Source organism: Antennarius striatus, chromosome 11 (assembly GCF_040054535.1).
Source record: "Antennarius striatus isolate MH-2024 chromosome 11, ASM4005453v1, whole genome shotgun sequence".
NCBI classification, from domain to species: Eukaryota; Metazoa; Chordata; class Actinopteri; order Lophiiformes; family Antennariidae; genus Antennarius; species Antennarius striatus.
The window spans coordinates 8,456,870-8,477,069 of record NC_090786.1 but is presented as its reverse complement, the minus strand read 5'-3'; the positions used below and the strand labels follow the sequence as shown (position 1 = coordinate 8,477,069).

Here is a 20,200-nt window from a genome sequence, read left to right as displayed (position 1 = left end):
GTCCAAATTTTTCTTGTTATCCATTTCAAGGGTTGTTTCTTGACAATTTTATAATTTAAGCTCTTATGGAATTTCTTGCTTTGTGTGGCTGAGATGGTGTTGCTTTCTGTGCCTTCCACACTCCTAATCACTGGCTTCATCATCACGGTTTCTGGCCTTCACCTCCAAACGTTTTGCCCATTTCTCCAGCTTTTGGGTGATATCCTCCTTGAGCCCAGCATTGGAATCTTCTTGCCGGTCTCTCATCCTGGCTATTGCATCATTCAGCATGATAGCCATAGCCTCCTTATACACCCTGGTCGTTGCCTCTGCTGCTCGGTCGGAATCCTCTTGTGCTTTGGTCTGTTGTAATACCATTTTTCTCAGCTTGCGGTGCATCATGAAAACACCAAACCCCAGTGCTGTTACCCTGATTGTCATGGAGGTGAAGATATACACATCCTCGACATCTTCCACATCCAGTGGGGCCAGACACATAGTTTTGAAAGTATCCCAGCTGTCCAGCATTTAGCCAGCAAAAAAGTCCCTTCTGGACATTTGCGCTCACCAGCTCCGGTAGGTCTGGTGGAAAAAATTCTGTCTATCGCATTAAGTGACCAGCTCAGCAGATTCATCTTGGTTAGCAGACTTTGTGTGATTATTCATTCATTCATCTTCCAACCCGCTTAATCCACTAACGCAGGTCGCGGGGTAGCCAGTGGCAGGCTCAGGGCGTGAGGCGGGGTACACTCCGGGCATGACGCCAGTGTACCGCGGAGCCACATAGAAACAAACAACCACTCACACACACACTCACTCCTATGGTCAATTTGGGACCGGCCAATCAACCTGAAGCGCATGCTTTTGGAGGTGGGAGGAAGCCGGAGAACCCGGAGGGAACCCACGCAGACACGGGGAGAGCATGCGAACTCCGCACAGAGCGGGACTCGAACCCGGGTCCGCCGTGTTGTGAGGCAGCAGCGCTAACCACTGCGCCACTGTGCCGCCTTGTGTGATTATATAGAATACAAAATACACACACACACACACACACACACACACACACACACACACACACACACACACACACACACACACACACACACACACACACACACACACACACACACACACACACACACACACACACACATATATATAAAATTATATTGGTGGTTTCTACTCAGGTTTTCCATATGGTTAAAAAAGCATTTCAGTTACATTTACTCAATTTGTGTAGGTAATTGAACCAAATCAATTCGTTCAGAACAGAGAAGGCCAGAGGGAGCTGCAATGTGTTTTTGTAGATCTGGAGAAAGCTTATGACAGGGTGCCCAGAGAGGAACATGGTATTGTATGAGGAAGTCTGGAGTATGAAGTCAGAGAAGTATGTTAGAGCGGTGCAGGACATGTATGAGGACTGTAAGACAATGGTGAGGTGTGCTGTAGGTGTGACAGAGGAGTTCAAGGTGGAGGTGGGACTGCATCAGGGATCAGCTCTGAGCCCCTTCTTGATCGCTATGGTGATGGACAGGCTGACAGATGAGGTTAGACAGGAATCTCCATGGACTATGATGTTTGCAGATGACATTTTGATCTGTAGTGAGAGCAGGAAACAGGTGGAGGAGAAGCTAGAGAGGTGGAGGTTTGTCCTGGAAAGGAGAGGAATGAGACAGTGTCACTGAGGAAAAGACAGGAGACAGAGCTGGAGGTAGCAGAGATGAAGATGCTGAGATTCTCTTTGGGAGTGACCAGGAAGGATATGATCAGGAATGAGTACATCAGAGGGACAGCACATGTTAGAGGTTTTGGAGATAAAGTCAGAGAGGCCAGACTGAGATGGTTTGGACATGTCCAGAGGAGAGATAGTGAATATATTGATAAAAGGATGCTGAGTTTTGAACTGCCAGGCAGGAGGCCTAGAGGAAGACCAAAGAGGAGGTTTATGGATGTAGTGAAAGAGGACATGAAGGTAGTTGGTATGAGAGAAGAGGATGCAGAAGACAGGGTTAGATGGAGGCAATTGATTCACTGTGGTGACCCCTGAAGGGAAAAGCCTAAAGGAAAAGAAGATGCCTACATTTCTCTATGTAGGCATACTTCTAAATACAATTTCTTGATACTTTACTTTCACTAACTGCAGCTGCTTATTCAAGTCACTGATTGTATAACACCTGTAGCATACTGTATATGCCAACATGCCATTGTAAAAAAAGGATGGATGAAGGCAATTAAAAGGTGTGAAATAACACTTTTTTCATTGAAAATGGTATTCATTGTTTTTTTGCCACCCGGTGTAACATTTTCTCTAAAGGTCTTTACTTTAGATATTTAGTGGATGTGGTATAGTGGTATTTGCACTTATTTTCCACTTGACAAATGTTAGTCTAACATTCATTCTTCACATTCACATTTTGCTGCCTGACACATAATTAATTGTTAAGCAGTAATTAGTACAGCTTCCATGTCAACAAACGATTTCTACAAAGATTTCTACAATGTCTATAGTAGAAATTTAATACCACCCAGCATAACAATGTCAAACAAAGACCTTTTTTTTTTTCATTTTTCAAGCAGTGGACATTGCTCATCCATGGTTCAATGGTTGTCTTGTTTTCTCCAGTAGAGTGGTGTCCCTAAGGAGGAGAGACGTTGAGGAGTCAAAGGAAATTTTTAACATACTGTATCTTTGCAGCTAAATGCCATAAATGATGATGCTCTCAAAAGATAAGGGGAAATGAGACCTTGCGTTCCAAATAAACTGTAGAATTTGATTAGAATACTGTAAAGGAGAGCACTATGATTTCAAGTAACTGTTAGCAACCATATGGACTGAAGTGAAATCATGATAATGCTACTTGTCCATCAAAGTAGAAGATAAATATCAACTGTTGCTTCTGCTGATCTTCACTGTATTGCTTGATAAATGAGTTTTGCTCATTATACTTTTAGCTAGGAAATGATGGAAAAGATGATGTGTAACCCATCAATAATAATACAATATATATATTATGAAAGCTTTTTAATGATTTTGGATGTGTGATGAGAGATGGATTATTGTACAGAAAATGCAGAAATTACTGCTTCAATTTCACAGGATAGTCCAGTATCCTGTGAAATGAATGAAATTCCCAAGAACCACACAAAAAGATCACTGCGCATCCAATTTTATATTATTTTATTTTTATTTTATGTACTCAGTTAACCCGTGACCCGCTACGGCTTATACAGCGGTTCGGAAAATGAATGAGTGAATGAACGAATACTCAATTAATCCCCTGAGGGAAATTAGTGGCACACTCTAGTGTTAGTAATTCACACATGCATATATTAGTGTGTACAGGCCCTGAACACACAAACACGCACAAGGGGCCTGTATGCAAGCAGAGGGAGGCAGAGTGGTGGGCAGCTCCTTTGTGGCGCGCCCAAATGAGCAACTTGTAAAGGGGACGGAGCTTTGCTCAAGGGCACCTTGACAGTGCTCTGGAAGTGAGCTGATGCCTCCCACTGTCAGCTCACTTATTTTTCCACTTATTGTGTGAAAGCTTGGGCGAGAGCGGAACGTTGCCTATATCTGATGAAATATATGGTTTTTGCTTCAGATATTAACCAAGACTAATACCAAATATTCACTGAAAATAGTTTCTGAATAAATTACATACAAGAAGTGTGTCATGCAGCTGCACCATCGAGTACAATTTATGTCCTCACAATCAGGTTTAAGTATTTATTGGTGAGGTTAGAGAGTTTCATAGGAGAGTAAGACCTATCATAAATAATGGATGTTAAGGTACTTTCCAAATGTTAGAGTGAAAGCGGAGATTAATAGACATAGTCTGTCAAAAAAAAATCCACTATTGCTGCAGGACAACAGTATCAGAGATGAATTATTGGGTTGAGAATAAACCTGTCAGAACGCGCAAATTGAACTAGCTCATGTGATGTGTCATCCAACCACATCCAAGGTGTCTTTGAGGTGTTTATAGCTTTTTTCAAACAGCAACACTCACAGGTCGAGTGTAAAGTTGCTCGTTTCAGCTTACAGAAGGCTGTAGGCTGAGATTGAGTGAAGGAGTTTAATCACATGAAACAACAGAGGAAATTGTGTGAAAGCTTGGAAGAGCAGCTCAAGTACGTACTCACTATACTTTGTCGTTTTTGAACACCTGGAAAATCTCTGTGTGATTTTGCCATTGCCACTTACAAAACATAACTAGCATTGACAGATACAACACCTTCAGGTCCAGTGGCAGGAAGCTACAGAATGGGAGAGAGACAAGAGCCTCTGCTGAAGCACAGTGACACCATTGTGAGTTTAATGCTCATTCCTGGCATTTGTCACAGTCAGGTTTAAACTTCCTCTGGTGACAATTTCACCATATTACATATTCATTTTTTCAATAAATAATATGTGTAATTTTCACTGCTTTTTAAATTCCATAGCTCATTTTGAGTAGATTTGATTTAGTTGAACCATTTAAGTCAGGACATAGAGATAAAATTACAAACAGTGCAACAAAAAGCAAAAAAAAAAACAAACAAAACAATTTTCTGCAGAATTTGCCTTATCCAAATAAATGACAAAAAAAAAAAGAAACAGCATAACACTCAGGTAATCTTCAAGTTAATAAAAACAGATGTGGCGTCCATTCCTGTTTGCCTGCAAGTGTTTATCTCACTTCCATCCATTAGCAAATCAGCCAAGTTAGGGCAAGTGATCAAAAGTCTTTCAGTTACACATTGAGGAGCGTTTCAAAGCTGAGGAACCAGCATTTCACATTGGCAACATTAATTTGTAATAATTTAAAAACAAAAACAAAACAAATAAAAAGCCATCTCTATGCACTGTCCATCACACCTTTCTTATTATAACACATCTACTCCTGCTGTGTCTGCTGCTGTGAGCAAAAGTGTTATAGAGTGGCATTGGGGTTTTCTAATCACAGTTGTCTATTATGAACATAACGAACAAAGCAATACCAATCGGTACATTACAAAGCACTTTGTGATATTAGGTGTGAGCTAGGAGGCATTGAGGAGGCATAATTATCATTTAAAATATTCATAAATCTATGTGGTTTACTGGAAATGTAAAGACACCGCGCAAATGGAAGAGACACTTTTTGTACCATCTAGAATGTGATGTGCTTAGATGTGACATATAATGAAAAATACAAACAACAGTTGTTGAGTGAAAGAAAATCTTGAAGCATCAAACTTTAAAGTGTCATTCCCCCAAAAACGGTGGTTTATTTGACTGATGGCACCACAATTTGATTGTGTTCATAAATTGGAGTAGTGTTTTAATGTCTACCTTGTAAATACAAAGATGATTAAGCCCCAAACTGCAGATGTTGCTGAATGGCTGATTGGTAATTTGCAGAATGTGCCTCGCAGCATATAGAAATGAACCTTCATTTTGGATGCAGAGTAATTGCCTACACTGCAGGCAGCGTTGTCACCTGGACATCTGTTCCTCATGTTCTGTGATCCTTGCCTGCTGTTCAGCAGAATGTTCTCCATTTTCCCTCCGTATATGGGAAGTGAAAGTTTGGATTAAAAAATATTTTTTGTCTCACTTTTATGTATATAAAGGTGAGATTTTACTTCAGGGTACTTTTACAGAATTAAAGCTGAACAGATCAAACAGAGCATCTCATTATGAGAGAAGTCTCCCATTACAGGTACTTTATATCTAACTGCCTAGCACTGAATGCTAGCCCTTAACCCAGTTATTAGGTAAAACAGTTAGTCTATTGGTGACAGAGAAGACATGCATAGCCCAAGATTTTGAACATTGATTCATGGTTTGGCCTCATGTGTTAAACACAAAATAAATATTTGTGAGGATTTAACATTTTCACTATCAGTGAAACTCTACAAGGTAGATTGATTGATTAGTTGGCAGAGAATGTAACTGAAGTACAAACCCACATAAAAATAACTTTCAGCTGAAGCTGAAACACTAAGAGACTCAAACTTCTCTCTCTCCTGTCATACAGCACATTGCAGCTTTAATGACCTGATAGAATTTGAGCCTAACTCTGCTACAGTCAAAAATAATACATCTTAAAAGAAATACAAACAAAGTGGACCACAAACAAATATGCTTTTCCTCCCTTACATATTGATAATGTTCTTCTTTGTGTTTCTCATTCACATGCTCAGTCCCAGTTCACATGTTGCCTTAAATGAATGTGTTCTTCTATTTATGAATGAGCAATGGCGCGGTGCCAAAGATGTCCTTGTGATAGTGGTCACAGACTGTGTTGCTGTGGTTACTGAGAGACTTAAGATTCATGACATCTATTCAACAACCTTGTCAGCATGAGCTCAGTAATGTCCCCCACCTATCTGCAGGGCAATATTATTTTGAATGCTCAAATGATGCACTGCTGCTCTTGCGCAGGACAGAATGTCTCTCTGTGTAGATAGACCCAACTTCACCTTAATGCACGGTTAGCGTTAGAGTTAAAACGTTTGCTGTGTCGTCTGACTCATCCCTGTCGAGCACATATTTGCAGTGAGTGCAGTAGTACATACTATGCAATGGTTGACAAATTGATAGGTAAAGTGTTATTCTGACAAAGATTGTAATTTTTGATTTCAAGTAAAGTCTATGGAGCAACAGCAATATGTCTGTACTGTAGTATCAAGATAACTGTGGCAACAAACAACCATTGTGATCCTATGTTTGTGTCTTTTAATCAGTGTAACTTTCTTTTGACCTATGTATAATAAACAGCACAAAGGCTTGTGCATGAAATTGTGCATCCTTTCAGGGAATCAAGTCATATTTATGTAAAATTATGGAGAGGTATTAAAATGTTCTTCACCAGCAGTACTGAATGATTTATCTGACATCCGACAGTGATATGCATGCCAGAGTGTAATGTCTACAACACCGTAATCATAGAAATGAGTCTTTTTCTGAATATATTTTAAATAATTTACTTTAATGATACAGATTAACCTTTTTCACTCTGCCTTTTTTTCTTTCAGAGGGTGCCTTACATTACCAGTTATTTTACTATTTTGCTGCATGCGATTGATTAAAAAAGCTTTATAAATACTATAACAGCACCATTATGCTCAAGTAAAGTGCTCCTCTCTTGCAAAAGCCATTATAGTATGAATTCCTCTGGTCAGCAGATCTCCTTCAAGTGTGATGACCTGCAGTAGAAACCAGAAAAAATGTGCATTTATCATTCATTAATTCCTCACTTTGTGTGTGTTCAGTGTAAAAAATATGTACTTCTGTTTAAGATGAACAATGGCCTGCCCAAAGAGATTTAGTGCCAATATGAGAAGTCATGAACCAATTACAGTTGTTTGTAGAAGATGTTTGTGTTACTCAGTTACTTGGATTCAGTTGTGCAGTGGAATCCAAGCATGTTGGGTTTACATGTGCTGTCTTCCTTTTTGACTCTCCGGCGTCCTCCACCAGACCACAGAAATGTGCAGCAAAGATAAATGGATGACTCTAAATTGCCTGTAGGTGTGAATGTCAGTGTGAATAGTCGTTTGTCTCTCAAAGTGTCTGCCTGGTGATGAACTTGAAAATTGTCCAGGGTATACGCCTCTCCCCCGATGTCAGCACATACACGAGCAAAGGATGAGCTTTTATAGAAAATGGATGGAAGTGCTGAGACTTCTCATCACCTAAATCTAGGTCACCGCTGAAGAGGAACGGCATCACCTGAATATTTAATCCTTGTATATAGAAGATACAGATACAGAAGTTAAGGTTCCAGAGCTTGACAGCAGGAAGTCTTGTATACTGCAGGTAATAATAGCAAAATGGTGTTAGCCAGGGGGAATCAGGTTGTCTCAGAAGCAGGGGGTAGACTAAAAACAGCACCAGCAATGTGCGGTAGGACAACAGGATGCAAAATTAGCTCACATTCAAGGAAGAAGTTTTCCACTAGAAGGGCATCGTGGAAGATGTTTCATCATGTTTATCCATCTCCTAATGTGTAACCATGGAAGTGGAAGTGTAATGCATTGGAAAATGTCTAATAGTATGCCCTGCAGGTGTTGTAGCCCCACCCTTAACCCCCAACATTGGTGTTATTCAATTTTTGTACATATGCAAAAACCACCACACTCTCCAGAGAGGAAGTGACTCATTTGTTTTGACCTAAAATTCCACTAAGCTTTAATGCAGCAGTACTGTAGGCCCATAAATTATTTCTGTCATAACATTGACCCTATTAAAATTTATCTGGTTAATTTGATGTGGTGCAATTTATGTAAACCCTTGAAGACTGTGTCATTGTCAGGCTGCAACACAAGTTCCACCTTACTCATGAAGCCAAGGGCTGCTGTTGAGACAGAAATGAGATCATGCATCTCCAAAAACTAGTTTATCTAGTCAAGCTGAGGTGCTTTATGGCGACAGGTTGTATTCAGTTCAGCTTAAGCAGTCAGACTTGAACTGGGAGTCAGTTGTTTGTGTCTTTCTCCTTCTGAGTTCATAGGTTTCAATATTATTTGGTTTATGTGCATTCAGAATTAATATGCTCTGTGATGTGACAGAAAATCATTGTGTCTTCTGTGTTTCATATATTTGTAGTGATCAGTATCTATGCTGTCTGTTTGTGTGTGTGTTTACGCATTGGTACCTACATCAGTTCTTATGCGGACAAACTCAGCCACAGATGACACTGTCGAGGCAATAAAAGAAAGGTGTGTAGATAGCAGGATAGGAGAGGAAGAAGAAAAGGAGAACAATAGACACGCGCATACTGTTGCATTTATGTTATGTGAATAACAAGCATTAGAGAGACCGAAGCTGTTTTGAATGCTCAGACTGTAAGACTATTTCTTTGCTCACTTATTGCTTATTGCTCACATTGTCTGGTCACACTCACCTCTCACGCATGCTCAGTCTTAATTTCCTCCTGTATTGTCTGAGACTGTGTAGTATGATATCAGCTGTTTCAGCTGTCACCTGGTAACATCAATCCTGCAGTTGTTCTGCCATGTTTAAATATCACACACACACTGATCATCCATAACATTATGAGCACCTTCTTTAGACCATGTCGGGCCCGGTTTTGCTGCCAAAACAGTCATGACCCTTCAAAGCATGGATTCTAGTAGACCTCTGAAAGTGTGCTGTAGTTTATGGCACCAAGTTGTTAGCAGTAGATCCTTTAGGTCCTGTAAGTTCTGAAGTGGGGCATACATTGATCAGACTTGTTTTAACAGTACATCCCCCAGATGCTCAATCTGATTGGATATCCTCAATTCTTCTCAATCGGATCAGGAGAGAATTGCAAGCCAAGTTAACACCTCAAACTCTTTGTGTTCCTCAAACCATTCCTGATCCATTTTTCCTTTGGGGTAGAGCGTATTGTCCTGCTGAAAGAGTCCACTGCCAAGATGTGATGTACTGTGAATTCTGACACATTTCTATCAGTATCTTCATTAACATTTTCATCAATTTGATCTGTGGTAGCTCATCTGCTGAATCGGACCAAATGGACCAGTCATCACTCCCCATGTGCATCAATGACCCTTTGTCTCTCATGCCCCAGTCACCACTTCATCAACTTTCTTTCCTTGGACCACTTTTAATTGACACTGACCATTACGGATCAGGAACACCCCACAAGAACTACAGAGATCCTATGATCCAGTGGCCTATCCATCATAATGTGGCCCTTGTCAAATCTTTATGCTTCTAACATATTAACTTTGAGGATCAAAAGTTCACTTGTTATATGTTCCTCTCACCAACAGATAATATGAATGAAGAAATAATCAATGTTATTCACTTTACCTCCCAGTGATCATAATGTTATGACTGTCAAAAATCACCTGCTGTCATCTTTTTTCTTTTTCTCTGGACAGCACACACTCAGTTCAAAGGTTGCTGAGTAGTCAGTAATTTATGGAATGAAAGCTACCAATTATATCTGAACAACTGGGCTTCACTCATGAAGGGCTGTAACTCCTCTTTTCTAAACCTGGTGACAGCTCTTGACCATTCTGTGATTTCCTTTTTCCTATATGCACTTTTTTGTGAGTGATCAAGAATAGATTAAACTGGTGTCTTCTGCCGTGGGCCAAACAAAGCTATAACTGCTGACTGACGTCTATTAAGGAACAGAATACAGAAATATTTATATTCTATGATACCTTATTTTTTGTAATCCCTGTTCTGCATGTACAGCTTGGCTTGACAAAATAGCTTTCCTTTTTTTTTTGGCAAATCCCATAAGCATATACGCTGATGAAACAGGAAAACATACTGCGTTAAGATTTATGTAATATTTATCTGTTAAATGATATTAGTGGTTTTAGCCCCTTGACATTACATTAAGCTGCATGTCATTAAATTTATGAACATCAAGCGAACCTGTACTTGTCGGCCATAGCACACTGTGTAAATGCATGTTTGCAATGTGGTAGTGGCAGTGACATCACTATTAGGAGTTGGTCAGGTAGTTGGAAAAACTAGCCCCTAGATATAAAGCAGTGTATACCTAGGAGCTTGTCAGTAATTTGGTGATTGCCGGTCATTGTTTGTCTCTTTGAATTCTCTTGATTCCCCTTTGGAGCTCATGTAAGCCATTCCTGACCTCCCTGCGTGGGGCCTCCTTCCTGTGATATCACCACCCTGTCACACATGACACCCCAGTTCACCCACGACAGTCCTCACTCTTTTAAGCAGTTCACGCCATCTGTCAAATAAGTAGCTGTGTGGAGAACAGAAGGAGGTGTAGGAAATTATTGAGGATTCAAAAGCAGAATATTGTAAAATAGGCGATCATATAAATATATGGGTATCAGCTATGGCGTACAAATTAGTAGAATGAAACGTGTGTGTGTGCGTGTGTGTGTTTGTGTGTGTGTGTGTGTGTGTGTGTGTGTGTGTGTGTGTGTGTGTGTGTGTGTGTGTGTGTGTGTGTGTGTGTGTGTGTGTGTGTGTGTGTGTGTGTGTGTGTGTGTGTGTGTGTGTATACACAGGCATACAGACTCACAGGTAGTTCTCACCGTGTTTGTAAGTTGAATTGTTTGTAATTCACTGTCTGGAAGTGAAAGAAGCAAGACATGGACAGACGTGCAGGCAGAAATGCTTTGCTCAAATTAATGTTATTATATAATTATTTGCTGGTATTATGGTGTGGGATTATTTTACTTGATTGCTGATGATGCAGTCATGTGCTGTTACTTTATGATTATGTATCAGTTACTGGGAGGAAAACTTCAGATGCATCGTCTCACTGAGGATGTAAATGTTGTGACGTCTTCTGACACAGGGACGGAGGACTTAATAATACTCTTTGCAGCTTGAGGGGTGTGCATATAGGCCTGTCATGCTCTGAATGCTGCTGCTTAGAAAAGTACCCAAGTCGAGTAGGTGAGAACAAGGCGACAGTGTCATTAAGAGCACTGTGGGTAAAGAAGTTTGTTAAGGACCATAATGAATCACCCTGCACCTGAAGGGAACAGTCATGAAAAGCGCAGGTTCACTAAATATAAGTTGCAGCTCCAGTGAGTACCATCCCACTAAAAGGACTGGTGTTCATCAGATGCTGTGCATTTCTCTCTATCACTTAAATCTGCCACAAAAGTAGAATAACATTATTTATTGAGGTAGGAAACAATTTAAAGCAAACTGTTAGTTGTGCAGCAAATTAATGCTTGCCTGGTAGCTAACTTGTTTGGCAAGGTCGTGCTTATTTACAGCCAGCGATGAGCAACATTTTATAAGGCGATCTATTTTCTCACCTCAATGAGTCCTCAAAGGTGCCTATTATCACTCAAACCACACATAACCTGAAGAAATCATATTAAAACAGTTGTCAGAGATATTAAGACCTTATAGTGCTAAATTATTTACCTTTTCCCCCTCTAAATTACAGGTAAATGAAGATCCTGATGTGTTTAAGACAGAACCATTATAATAAATGAACCTTTTATGACCTCACTTTTAGAATCATCCAATCAAATAAGCGACATATGGCGCACTTAATGAAGGCTAAAAAGAAATCGAAGAGGCCAGCATTGATTTACAAACCCAGTTTGTAAATGTTTTTTTCTCCAAACAGTGCTTCAGAACATTCTTGATTGCACCCTAAGTGCCCTTAGTGATGGTCTTTGAAGTGCTTGGAGCTGTGTGCTGCAGCTCAGTGTGTGGTGTACCCAGAGCTTTTGTTAGTCACTTCATATGTAATGAGTCCTGTGCCATCATTATTCAATAATTCACACTGTGCAGCCAAAACACGTACTCTTATCTGTTAAGAGGCTGCAGAGACGCAGTCAGACAGCTCCGGGTGGGTGGATGGTGGGGGAGAAAGAGAGAGCAAGAAAGAGAGAAAGAGAGACTCTTGCTCTCTTGTGAAAAATGACTTTCCTCTCTTCCTCACAACATGAAGCCAGAGAGCACCCCAACTTCAAGAGCTTTAGATCCTGAATATTCACGCTGGTGGCATTTTACCATGTGTAGGCGGTGAGGGTTTGCAGAGACAGGAGAGGGTGTGAAGTATTGATCAGTGTTACTGGTGTCCTTGTTTGCTCTGTCTCACAGCAGAGAGAGAGGGGGGGGGAGAGAGGGGGGGGGGAGGGGGGGGGAGAGAGAGAGAGAGGGGGAGAGAGAGAGAGAGGGAGAGAGACAGACAGAAGAGAGAGAGAGAGGGGGGGGGGGAGAGAGAGTGAGAGAGAGAGAGAGAGTGAGAGAGAGAGAGAGAGAGAGAGAGGGAGAGAGACAGACAGAAGAGAGAGAGAGAGAGAGAGAGAGAGAGAGGGAGAGAGACAGACAGAAGAGAGAGAGAGAGAGAGGGGGGGGGAGAGAGAGAGAGAGTGAGAGAGAGAGAGAGTGAGAGAGAGAGAGAGAGAGAGAGAGAGAGAGAGAGTGACAGAGAGAATCACGCTTACAGAGAGAAAGTTACCATTAAAAAGCAACTAATTCAAGTTTAACACAAAGTGCATTCATTCAGAGAGGTTACCTTTAATGACAACAAGGAAAGCATGGGACACAAACAAGTGTGGGAGTTTGATCCTGTTTGTTTTCTGTAACTTTAGCAACGCTGAATTTCTTTTGGAAACAAAACACAAAGCTTTATTTTGAAAAGCCACCTTTGCTTCTAACTTTAACTAATATGAGTTAGGATATTTTCAGATCCTCTGATCAGGTGTCGGATAGGACGGTAGTAGAGTGTGTAGCACCATTGCCGCACAGCACAGAGGTTCTGGGTTCGATTCCATTCTGTGCAGTTTGTTGTATGTTCTCCCCATGTCCAGTATCCTCCCACCTCTTTTATGTGGCCCTCCAATGAGCTGGCATCTCATGCAGGGTGTACCCTGCCTCACACCCATAAACAGCAGATCAGTGACCCACAAGACAGATACACATCTATAGATACTAAATGAAAATTGATGGATAGATGATTAGGTGTCAGTTTCTGTAATCAAAATCAATGAGCTCTTTTTTGAGTCTATCTCTCAGATGTACTTTTGTCACCCTGTAAAGCTAAAAACTGCAAACCAGAAATGTTTGTGTAGTAATGGACTTATTAAGACAGTTACATGCCATAAGGATCCTTGTTCCTGCAATCTTCAGTCGACTCAACTGTTGCAATGGTGTGTTTACAGGTCTACCAAAAAAAAGCATTCAACAGCTAAAGCTGATTCCAAACGGTGTGCTCCAGTCCTCACTGAGACAAGCAACACATATCAGATCAGTCCTGTTCTGTGATACTTATACTGTCAAAAAATTAAATTAAAAATTCTGATTTTGGTTTATAAAGCATGGAATGGTTTAGATTTCTGTCTGACCATTGGGTTATTAAGGATCCAGTCCCCTTTGTCATCTGGGGCATGTCTGTTTTCTGTCCCCAGAGTTAAAACCAAAGTCAGAGAAATTTCATCATTCTTTTTTATGCTCTACATATCTGGGACAAACTTGCACAGAATCATCTGCTACGACTCTCATTTCTTGTCGATCAAGGCTGAAACCGTTACAGGCTTTTGTTCAATTCATTAATTAGTTATGAGACTTTCACTGCACTATAAGTTCATCTGCTGTATGTCTCATTTATTTTCTGTCAGATCCAACTCTTTAATCAATTTCTAAATACCTTTTAATACTGTCTCCTACTGAATGAGCGGGTTATGTGAAATGTGTGTTTTAAATTCAACATGTTTGACCTGTCAACTCTCCCTCTGGGAGCATCTTAGCTGCAGTATTAGCAGTGAGGCTCCAGTCTCTAACTGGGTCAATTTGAACTCCGGGGTATTTGACCAGCTACACATTTTCATTCTACCAATATGCTAAAATACTAGCATACTGTGTGCTTGTGTGTGTGTGTGTGTTTGTGTGTGTGTGCGTGCGTGTGTGCGTGCGTGCGTGCGTGTGTATGAGTGTGCGTGCGTGTTGTGAAGAGGAAAACAACTGAGATGACATTGGACCTGTGAGAACAATATAACACCTAAGTGCAGCGCCCTGACACAGCATATAGACACCACTCACTGCATTAGGGCTAATCAGTGCCGTTTATACATCACGCTACAACACTCCCTGGACTGGACTCAGAAGACTGCCTTCTAGCCATTATTACTTCTGTGCACTGTGAACTTTAGAAATGAGTTTGACTTTATTGAGGAAAACTTTTCATCGTTTCAAAGACACAGGGTCATTAACCCCCACAGCGAGGAAGCATCATGCACTGTATTCTTCCACAGCATAACCCCGTGAGAGACCTATGTATTTTAGCCTTTAATGAGGGGAAATTACATCGCGGCCAAACCATTTTGTTTTTATCCTATCCTTCTTAACTTTCTAGATGAATCTTTCAGTAATAACATCATCATTAATTGGTTGTGTTAAAAAATTAAAGAAAAGAGAATTGATCTCTCATACCTATTAGTGCACTGAATCCTACAAATCCAGGCATTCTGTGTGTTAGTGTGGTCTTATTAGTGTACTACATCACTGTGCATTGCTACCCCACTGAACTCCGTGTACGTATACAGTAGACCATGCATGCATTTTTACACTTGTGGTGAATTTTGGGGAAATCTCTTTGCAGCTCTCTCTGCTTCGCTGCCTTCTGTGTGTTCTTGGAAACATGACTGCCTTCTGTTGCCCTGCCAGGCTCTTGAGACAATTCCCAGTATATTTCAGTCTCAGTGAGTGTTTATGTGTTTGCATTTGTGTCTCTCTGTGTCTATTTGCTCTCATTGCAGCCTCAGCTGAAACGTGTAACTCAGTCAGTGCTGAATACAAAACACTTGTAGATTGTCTTGCAGCTTATGTATATATAGTTGTGTCTATGTGTGTGTGTGTGCGTGCGTGCGTTTATAGAATCGTTCTTTCCCACGTGCTGGCAGATGGGTACAACTTATATATAACTTATATATAATTTATTATGCACAAGCAAAGTTTGCATCTCTATTGGTGTTTTTTTTATATTAATTAGAGAGGTTTGGTTTTTTTTACAATCTGGAACAGATTAAAATTGTTTTAGTTATTTTAAATGGGGTTATTTTAAATATATCACTTGTGAATTGTCTGACTTATGAGCTCAATCACAGCAAAGATTAAACGTGACACAAAAATGTGACAGCAGTGATTTCTGGTCACTAAGTGCCTCACCATTCACTCTGTACGTTAGCGACATGGCTGAACCTCAGGAACTTGTTAGTATCTGTTTACATCTGTCCATGTGGCTCTCACGCAGGTTAAAGAAAAGTTCTCATTCTTGTGCTTTCTCCCCTTCCCTCCTCTTCTCTCACTGTCTGTGTTTTCCAGATGGAGGAAGTAATAGCACGCATGCAGGATGAAAAAAGTGGCATCCCTATCCGAACTGTGAAAAGTTTTCTAACCAAGATTCCCAGTGTATTTTCAGGTAAGTCTCTCCTCTCCTCTCCTCTCTTCTCCTGTCCATTCTCAGATTACCATGTTATCTTTACTCTATCCCTTAATTATTTTACCCAGCTCTTAGTCAATATTTGTAGGATCATTATGGGTTTTGAAATCTGCATACATTTTTGTCTTTATGTAATATAGACATGTCCTGATATGTGCCCCCTCAAATACACACACACGCACACAGCCACACACACAAACACACACACTGCACATCCTGATCTATGGGCGTGATATTAATCAAATCGGATATCAGTCTTGTTAGAGGATTACCTTACACATCTCATTTAAGCTCTGTTTTAGAAAGTGGGTCAACTTTGATAGTGTGAAAATGGGGTTGTGCTAATGGTGTTAATCCATGGAAAATCTCATCTGTGGTTGTGCAATAAAGTAATAAGGTGCTGCAAAAGGGATATAGAGACAATATATAGATATTTCAGTGGACAGAAAGGCACAGGGATTGACTTTCTAACAGCATAAATTCCCATGTGTATTCATTTTACATCTTTTTCCTGCCATTTGCGGTTCTCCGCTCCTCAATACACATTCACCTGTCAGCATGACATGCAGTAATAATAGCTTGGAAAATATATGTGTACTCAAAGTGACAATGTCACATGTTGTGTTGGGGTGTTAAAATGCCCAGGGGGAAGAGCATGCTGTTATGCTTCTCTGAGATGTGAAAATAATTCAGTTGCACCCTTAGATGGAGAAGATGAGTTGCAAAATGGCATCCACAATGAAAAAGACGACAAGTCATCTACTCACAAAAAGGTTTATTGAATTTATCTTTTTTTTTTTTTTAAAGGTACATAAATAGTGCCCTGCTTTGCTGTCTGTTCAGTTTTACATCATGCATTTCCTCTTCTGTTTGAGGCCTTACATTTTTCCACTTTTGTTTTTGTTTGTGATGTATTGAAACACTAGCAACTGCAGCTTCTGTGCTGAATCAGACACCTTTCAATATGCTATTGTACCTCTCTGGTAATTTATATTAATGGGCTACGGCTTAGTGAAGGTGTCAGTAAAGGAAATTTGGTAATGGAGAGTCTATTCGCAACCCACATAGTGTGAGACAAGAGGCTTTGGTATTTACTGCGTTGATGGTGGGAGGTGTGTAGCACTAAGAGTGTCATTGTTTTTCCTTTCATTTCCATCTATATGCAAAAAGGTTTTCCAGCACACTATGAATATATTAGGTATGTTTGTAATTCATACATATGTGTTTTCCTTCCTTTCAGGTTCTGATATCGTACAGTGGATGATCAAGAATCTGGACATTGAAGATCAAGGTATAAGATATGATTGATGTTTCTTAAGAATTTATACAAGGATAGATTTATGTGAAAATTACCAATGGGTTACAATGGGATGATCGCTGTGTAGGTTCATCCCAACTATTCAAAGATCCAGTGTACAAGATTTATGTGCAGTTAGAGGCAGCAATTGAAAATAATATTCATAATTGTTTGTTTTTAACTGCCTAAATCTAACACCAACTGTGTTTTCATCAGAGTAGAAGTGTGAATTTGACATTAGAAACCCCTGATCTGTGAGAGCAGTGGGAAGTGAAATCTTTTTTCTTCATTTCAAACGATCTAAAGAATAAATCTGAAGACATTAGTGTTACAGTTGTTCATGCGACTAATTTCAGGCTTTTTGATGTTACTCAAGGCAATGTGATAGTGATGCTGATCACATATCATACAACTTTTATATCTTATTTCCATTCATGCTTGGTTTTTGGTTGGCCGGTTACTTTTTCAGCATGAAATCTGGTGTGAGGACAATTCTTATGCTGACTTTGACCCCCTAAAATATTTGCGCTATTCCAAATAAAGCAACCAATCTTTGACATTGTGAGGGGTTTTTGGATAAGGCTTGTCAGAGATATTTGCTGTACTGTGTCTTTTTATTTCACAGAGATGTTGTCATTATTCTCCTCAAAGAATGAGGGACATTGCTGTCTTTGTGGACCCTCTGTGTACCACTGGAAATCTTCCTTTATGTCCTTGAGCTATAAAAGACTCTTCTCTCCTCATTCATATCCTTACTTTATTCTGTCTCATTATTCTTTTTCATTTCAGTCTCACTGTCTTGAGGCAGCTGAGAGATCATTCGTTGACCCCCCCCCCCCATTGCTCATAAAATGACTCAAAACTTCAATTGTGATAAATATGGAAGTTCAAACTGGTAGCTCACTTGAAATGGTGAGATGGTAACACACAGTATGGCAAGACATTTGGTTTTATATATGTATCCAGTGTTTACCTAATTGTGTGCTTGTTCTTAGTTGGGTTATTTAGCTGAAGTCAGCTGACAATCTCTTGGGGGTTGTTTTTTAAAGGTGTTTTTTACACAGGGGTACCTCTGACTTTGTATGGAACATTTTTTGTTGGAGTGATTTGATGGCTACAGGAAACATTTGCTGAAACACCTCTGCAGTATTGAAATTTTGAGTTGAAAGACTGTTTCTCACTCTCGTTTTCTATCTGTATTTTCTATATTAGTTTTTTCATAAAGTGAAGAAACTTTTGAAATAGTTTCAGATAAGAGATTGTATATTCTCCGTGTGCCTCAAGCACCACTGTGATTGATGTATCTGCATCATTGCACATCTAATAAAAAGGATAACCAATCACCAGCAATAATCCAGTGCAATCACTGCTTTTGCAAATGTACTAAATTAGGTCTTAAATGTTCATTGCTGTTGTTATATTTACAATTCTACATACCTACAAAATTTAAAATTCTGCTCCACAAGAGTACACTTAGCAGAAATGACCAGAAACTGCAGTTTTATAACGGCAGATAGTCTGAAAACATGCGGCAACAGACAGATGTGCCTTTTATTATGTTTTTATTTTCTCTGTTATCCACACATTATTTTTCTGCAAATATGCACAAAACATTTTGTTAATCGCCCAGAGATGGTGAACAAAACACAGAACAACTCCTCCTGGGGCAAATACAGCAGAATGAAATGCAAATTAATTTGACTCACAGGATGATAGCGGCATGTTTATTATATGAAGGCAGATGAGCTCATATCAAATATGACATTACACTTCTTCATTAAATGAATGCCACAACTAATGTTCTGGTTTGAAAAACTTCAGATGAACCCATTACCATCCCATTTTTGCAAGGTTTGTACTCCCAAATCCTAATTTCAACACCCTTTCTGATCAGCCATCTCCAATTGTGATTCCACAGTTCATCTCAGACATTTCAGCGCTGTTTTGGAATCATAAAGTAGAAAGTTTTTGATACTGTCAATCTTTTTCAGACCATTACAGATCATTTTTATCATTCATCTTTTTTCTGATGCCTGTTGGTTTTCCTGACACGGGAACTACTGTTCATTTGGTTGCGATATAGCTGAGCTCCCTCTTCTGAGATCTAAGCATGATGGTGACCCAGAACTGTTGAAATTTTTGGGAAGTTTTGAAAGGACATGATTGTAAATGGGAGAAAGGTGATGTCGCAGACCACCCCCCTGTTTTGGGGAGGCCATACAAAGGGCTGCAAGAGGCACTTACTGGAAAATATGCCACTGTTCTTTGTAGAGTTCAAAATTAATCTGAAACTCATCTCATCTTGGATTAACAGGAAATTAAAATTTTCAGTGTGAAAAAAGTGATTGACAAGCAGATCTTCGCTTGTAAAAGCCTTTCCTCTTGAATTCCTCCGTATTGTGTGGAAAGGTGTAGGTTATAAACAATCCTATCTGTCCCTGTGGCTCTCTTACAGTGAATAATAGATATCCACGTGGGACAATATTGCTGAATAAGAAATAGTCTGTACGGATTAATTGTATTATTTATCAGTAAACAGTTTAAATAACTTATGAATCATGATATATTATTAATGAATAGAGCCCAGTCACACAGACTCACATGCATGCTCGCATGCTCATAAGCATCCTGACCTCTCAAAGCTGTGACAGTCACCTCAGCAGTGATGGAATGGATCAATATTTATCTCATACAGCCATTAACCCCTCTGCATGTGGATATAATTTTCTGTCAGATACTAAGAGAGCTATCTGTGCCTATTTTATGCAAGCACACACTCCTGTTATAGCATTCATAACTCAGCCTTTTTATTATATTTTTACAAGGGCGCAGCCTTTATCTGTAAGGTTAAAAGCATTTTGGGATCACACTTTATTGCTATTCTCCCCTTGGATTGACACAGGGTGCTCTATCAGGAAGCACTGTGACCCAGTGGGAGCGATGGGCCGGACACGGCTGTGTGAAGCCACATGTAAATGACCTGTGATGACAGAGACTTGTCAGAATTAACAGAGTGTTTACATTGTGGGAAAAATGCATTTTA

At 39.9% G+C, this 20,200-nt stretch overlaps 1 protein-coding gene across 2 annotated transcripts in view; it reads left to right on the top strand.

Moving 5' to 3' along the window:
- The window catches only part of rgs7a (regulator of G protein signaling 7a), a 56,565-nt gene that overhangs the window by 26,611 nt on the left and 9,754 nt on the right, over nt 1–20,200 (top strand). For both annotated transcript variants that reach the window (XM_068326651.1, XM_068326650.1), the window contains exons 3-4: nt 15,743–15,839; nt 17,101–17,151. In XM_068326651.1, the coding sequence (XP_068182752.1) occupies nt 15,743–15,839; nt 17,101–17,151 (148 nt within the window). The remainder of the gene's footprint in view (nt 1–15,742; nt 15,840–17,100; nt 17,152–20,200) is intronic.